We start from the raw sequence: 6393 nt of genomic DNA on the forward strand, positions 1-6393 counted from the left end.
GGTTTTTCAGCCATACCTTGAGAACAGTGGGGTTTTCCACTGTGGGAACACAGGGTGGGCTTAGCTGTAATAAATACAGTGTAATGAGATCTGAGCGGGACCCTTGAGTGTGAAGGGGCTGTCCACACTGCAGGCTGCCTTTACGGGCTGCTAGAAAGACGAGATCAGGCTGGCACCGCAGGTCAACAAGTGGAAGGCATGTGTGGGAGTGTGGATGTGTGTGTGTGTGTGTCCACCTACAGCCAGTGTGTGGGAGGGCATAACATCCCATCCTTAATTAAAACAGCATCGCCTCCGTTTTTGGTTACAGGTGGGAAAATGTTTTTTTTCACTTTTCACGCTGTTTAACAGCATTGAAGCTGCCTTTAATTTTCTATGTGCCACACATACACACACAAACAGACACAAAGGCATGCAAATAATGTAAACACATATGCCCACACACACTAGTGTTCCTTGATCAGAGTCGCCACGACTTGCTGGAGGGTATTTGGTTGGTTATGAAGAGAGTTGGAACACACGCATAAACACACACCAACTCAAAAGGACATTAAAGCCTGGAGCTCAGTGATAATTAGAGGTCATTCCAGTGACAGCTGGCGCAGGGCATACCACAGCAAAAGGGCGATCCAGCATAAAGCAGCCATTGCTCTCTGCCTGCAGAGTAAGCAAGCATCTCGCGCCATAACGAACAGCTTTACAAACAGAATCGTCAGTGTAACAAGGGTGGTATGCTGTAAAATCTCTTGTCAGTATAACTTAAGTTTGCTCTCTGGCTTTGAAGGAAATGATGGGGGGGAGATGAAAATGCCTTGATGGCTATCTTTTTAATTTTGATGTGAGGCATCCCAGTGGTCAAAAATGTACATTACCCCCATTTCTTCAGGTCTGCTCCTTTTACCTTTTTTACTCACTCTTCTCGTGTCTCATACTTCATTCATTCATTCATCCATCTTCACTCTCCTTCTCTCTCCCTGATGTCTCTAGTCTACTAGTTATATTTTACTTATACAGTGTAAACTGCTTAGAGTGACCACGGTTACAGTGATTAAGCGCTTATATGGATCAAAAGCTTGGGACAGAATTATTCCTAAATCCCAAATGCTGTTTAAATATTTCGCTTATCGTTATCAAGTTTTCTGCTTACAGTGTTTTGGGGTCTTTTCATACACAACATATGTATTTAAAACTACACATTACTATTATAATTTTTTTTAACTTTACTCCCTGTATTTCATGAATACTTTGTTTTCAAAATCTGTTCCCAGTCCAGCATTGATAGCCTACAGTTTGTTTTTAGGCCTGTTATAAATTAAATGCACTGAACCCAGAGCCAAGCTGCAGCTTAGTAGCATATTTGCACTACTGATGTTACTGTATTTGCAAACAGCACAATATGGTTTTAGGTTACAATAATTTGAACTACAGTAAGCTATATTGTGTGTATACACAGTACTGCACTGTATTATAGTTTACTTGAAGAACTAATTTCATCTTTACAGTAATTGCAAAGCATGAAACAGCTGCACTGTATTTACATCTAATGAATGTACAAATGTCAATAAAATGGTAATCTGCACGAGAAATAAAAAACATTCGGTTATAATAATGCAACTTATACACTCAAAAAAAGGATATTAGCTGGCTGTTACATTTACTATAGTGTAACATGTATTTCGAACGATGTTCATTCATGTTTCCAATGTGAACGTGATTCAGTCATGTAGGATTTGCATGAACTTCAAAAACGTAACATTTATTAGATCCATTCATGTTGCGATAAACTGAGACAATCGAATATCTTGGCATGACCGCGAAAAACAAGGCGAAGGCAATCTTCGTCAGAAGAAGAGAAGAAGATAAACCTTTGGCTCACACATGGAAAAGGTAAGCAGAAATCCATCATCATTCGTCTAAATGCAAATAAAGAATGACATGTGCTTTAATGTCTTCAGCTCTTAGTTAACTAGCTAGTTCTGTTGAGGCTATTTGTTATTTAGTGTTATTTTCGACCAAACTTAAAAAGCCGACAGTCCATGTGCATGGGTAGCTTAGCCGCGTTAGCTAACGTTAAGTTGTCTCCTTTTTTGCAACCTACCACATAACTTGCCAATGTGAACGGTGAGCTATTGTTAATGACGAGGTAACGTGTTAGCGACATATTCTAAGGTGTTCACGACTAGCTAACGTTGACGAAGAAACAAATGTTAATGACGTTAGCATACTTCCTATAGAGTTAAATTAGCGCGCTAACGTTAGCGTGCTAACGTCAGCGTGCTAACGTTAACTAGCTAAACTGCTGAACTTAAATGAAAATAAATTACTAAGCACACGTTTCGTTTACTAGGGTCAATACTACCGTCATTTAGCTTTAATACTGGAATATAGGATATAAATTAGCTAGTCCAGACAAGGCCAATAGCGGCGCACGGCTAATTTATTGTTAGCATCGTTTTACCGACTCTAGTAAAGGCAAAGCTAACATTAATAATTAAAACTATTTAGCTCGAAAGGTAAGAAGTTGAAGTTTAGTTTGACACCATTAAATTAACGATACGAAAATTGTTCTCAATACTTTAAGTGAATTTGTGTTGGAATGTTAGCTAAAAACGGTCCGTTAGGTTTATTTTAAACTTTTACTGTGACACCAGGCTGTCCTCTTAATGCTGACCCTGCACCAGCAGACGTAATACACGTGCGTCTTGTTTACTTTCTAAGCTAGGCTAAAGCTAGGCTAAATACTAGCAGAGTTTGGGTGAGGGCGGCTGAGTTTGATTAGCCGAATATGGATACAACTTGACCGGGTTGAAATCAGAGCTTTCGCGCTATGTTGCACACTTTGGAACAGAGGTATCTCAACGTTTTTACGGACAACGACACTCTCTCTCTCTCTCTCTCTACAACCAACCACAGCTAAAGGCATGGAGTAGCGTTACCTGAGGAAAGCGGGTATGATAGTAATACGCTATGTGTGGACATCCATTGCCACAGAATCTAGAGTCCCCATAACCATGCACTTTATCACTGTAAGTATTGTTTTACCATATGTTCTAGAAAGAGTTATTTTTGTAAGATAGATGAATGCTCATTGTCTATAACAGGTTTGAAGAGAAGTCTATACGATGTATTAGTGAATAAGGGCAGCTTGTTATGACGCAGAACATGCTGAATTCTGTGTTTTTACTACGAGGACGTTGCTACAGTCCCGGTTTTATTTATTTTCCAATTGGTTCTCTTTCCAATGATAGAAGAAATGTGTTAACTTGAGGATAACATTTCTATTTGTTAATAATATTGAATTGATAAAAGAATATTGAAGTAAATGTATCTGTTTTTTTACATGATGAATCTTTACAAATATGCTGTTTTTACAAATAGCAGAAAGTCACAGTGAGAAAAAATATATAATCTCGAGATTAATCGATACTCGTTTTACAATCACATCGTAGCCCTCTGAATCAGAATTGAATCGTGAGGTGCCTAGAGAGTCTCACCCCTAAGTATTACCCCCAAGAAATCGAAACTTGTGCCTTCAAATGTCATTTATTTTCACTTCAATGCACTAGTTTAGCTAGTGAACATTAGCTACTTTCCTGAACAATAATTTTTCCATCAAGATAACTTAATAACTTAATCTTCATGGATATTAATTGATTGTTGTATCTGACTTTATTACAGCAACTTCTGACTGCAAAAGTGTCCTGTGTCTGCTATCCCACAAAGAGTGTCCTGGTCAACCTCACTGACCGCACCATCAATCGCAAGAGTGTCTTGGTACAGAAAAGAAACGATGCGCACAAGGTGGCGATGATGATGGAGAAGACTTTTGCACACAGAAGGCAAGAGGTAGTTCAAGAGGCACCCATGATAGCTGCTTTCAAAATAAGGTGGCCAGCTCTCTTCCATGTGTGTGAGGTGAAGGAACGCCCCCTTTTTACTTCTATTGGAATATATCATTTACTGTGAATATTTATGGACTGCACTGAATGTGCCGTATAAAAGACATATTGGCAGATAAGTAACTCCTAAACTTATTTTCTGAAGGCCAGCAACAGCCTTTGCTGGCACTCTGACAAACAGTGGCATTTTTATACAGGAAAGCCATGTGTAGATAAATACATGTATTGTGCATTTGCATGTCTTGAACGGACTGAACTGCAATATCAAATGTGTACCTAACAACAGTGACAACAAAATAGCCAAACAAATTTCTTTTTTGTGTAGGTGAATGCAGAATTCAAGAGAATCACAACAATCAATTTGCAGTCAAAGTTCTTCTCCCAGCTGGATATTCACTCTGAAAACCTGATCCAGGTGTATGCCAAGAAAGGTGGAGTTCAAGGGAGAAAGATCAAGAGCATCATGGTACCCTTAACCCAGGTATGATAACAATAGAAAAGTTAAAGAGAAGCTATTCTACTCTTAGATTTTTTTGTATTTTTTTACTTCCCCGTTGCTCTTATTGGTTGTCTGCACCTGTTAATAACGCCCTTTGGAAATTGAAAATGAACTGAGAGGTTCCAGAATAATATGCATTTCTGAAATTAGGGTGGTGATGCCAGGCTGTGATCGGCAGCGAACATTCAAAAACCTTGGGAGATTAATAAGAAACTTTAGGGAAGGTTTAGTTGAAGTCATAAGCGCCAGCAGCTACTGGATCCCAAGGGTTCACATACTAATGCACACACGGATATTGCATGGTTAATCATTGTGATTAATAAGCTGGTTGGTTGAGATGGTGTTCCTAATGTTATTTTATTTTGCATATTTTCTCTTATCTGCATTCTTAGACTGACAGCGTTGACGTCAGACGGGAATGTGTCCTCAAAGGTCTTTGTGTCTACTTGAACGAAGATCCAGAGAAGCTGGTGAGGGAATACAAGGTATGTTAATTTACCTTTATCTTTATTTGGGGATGATCACAGTTGGAATGGGTGGGGTTTCCTCTTGGTTGCCATTAGCTTTAAAAATGTGAAACTTTTTTTACCTTAGTAATGCTAGAATAACAACCACTGATCTCATGGTAACAGACAAGCCACTGGTAGGGCTTAGTCATTGAAGTAGCTCACCATGGCTCAGTGAAACAATTTAATATCAGGTAGTCATAATGTCTTTTAATTATGTGAATAAAGTTATTGATAGCTGTTTTTACAGTAAAATTTGCAATAAAAATGGGATGTAATGCACATAAGTGAAAAATGATTAAGAGCAATCTTTTTTTTTTTTTGTTAATTGTTTTGTCACAGAATATCGAAAGCAGTCAAACGGCCATGGCGGAGACAGTCTTTGGAATCCTTGTCATTCGAAAAGAAGGAGCAGAGCCCAGTGATGACCCCGAGGATGTTGGAATCATTCTGGAGGGGGTGGAAGTGCTAGATGAGTTGGGAAATGTACCTTTTGCGGTGTCAATTTTGCTTGCGGTTGTGTATGCTCTCAACCTGAGCTACCCTCCAGAGCTCAAGTACACCTTCGAAGCTCTGCAGAAGATCATTATGGAACTAGATGGAAACAAACTATCCATAAAAGGACAAGCTCTCAAAACAAAGCTTTCCCGTAAGTTTGAGACTGCCCACTGATGGCTAAAGCAGATAAGAAATTTTCGTGTTTCTGTGTTATTTTCTGTATTCCTGGGAGTTCACCAGAACATTAAACGACAAATGCAGTAAAGTTAGTAATTGCAAATGTTTAAGAGAAATGTTTGAAATCTTTTAAGAGGAATGTTTGAAAGGTTTTAAGAGGAATGTGTGTACACAGACAAAGTCTTTAGAGTTCAGGTCGAGACTGTTTTTAGTTTTTTTAGACCGCTTGTTTTTTATCGTAAGTACCAAGATCCACTATGTTGGCACTTTCCAAAAATAAGTGAAGCCGTGTATTTTATTATTTTGATTGTATCTGTCATAGAAAGTTGAGAAAACTTGTAATTTTGATATGTATGTTTGCAAGCAACTGCTCGTTAAAACATTATTCAGTGCCTACTTTGAGAAATACAATTGTATTGCAACATCTCCCGTTTGTCTTGTTACGTTTCAAGCCAACCAGGCTGTATATTTTGTTAAAACTTAAGTTTTAGTTCTGGTTCACGGTAAACATTTAAAAAATGTTAACACTAATGTTATTTTTAGAATTACCTTAGCTAACTCATGGAAAGTATTTCAACATGATTAAACTGCTTTCTTTAAGCAATAAGCAATTCTGTTGGTCCAATATAATTTACTTAGGCCGGACCAACGTAACTTATTTGGGTTAGTCCAACCTATTTTACTTGGGCCGGATTAAATTAATTAATTTGGGTTGGTCCAAATTAATTGACTATTGTATTTTTTACTAATGTAGAATTAGTCAAACCAACCCTATTAAGTTGAGTTGGACACAACCCAAGTAAATGCGTTGAAC

General features: G+C 38.2%; 1 protein-coding gene across 1 annotated transcript; it reads left to right on the plus strand.

Moving 5' to 3' along the window:
- Positions 1-2951: 2951 nt before the first annotated feature.
- On the plus strand, positions 2952-5576 carry LOC137886785 (uncharacterized). The gene is made up of 5 exons (XM_068729403.1): positions 2952-3026; positions 3724-3774; positions 4225-4380; positions 4791-4883; positions 5247-5576. Exons 1-5 carry the CDS (start codon positions 2952-2954, stop codon positions 5574-5576), a joined length of 705 nt encoding a protein of 234 aa, XP_068585504.1.
- Positions 5577-6393: the final 817 nt, after the last annotated feature.

The sequence above is a fragment of the Cebidichthys violaceus genome, unplaced genomic scaffold (assembly GCF_023349555.1).
Source record: "Cebidichthys violaceus isolate CVI_PGR_0920_01 unplaced genomic scaffold, fCebVio1.0.p SCAF_46, whole genome shotgun sequence".
NCBI classification, from domain to species: Eukaryota; Metazoa; Chordata; class Actinopteri; order Perciformes; family Stichaeidae; genus Cebidichthys; species Cebidichthys violaceus.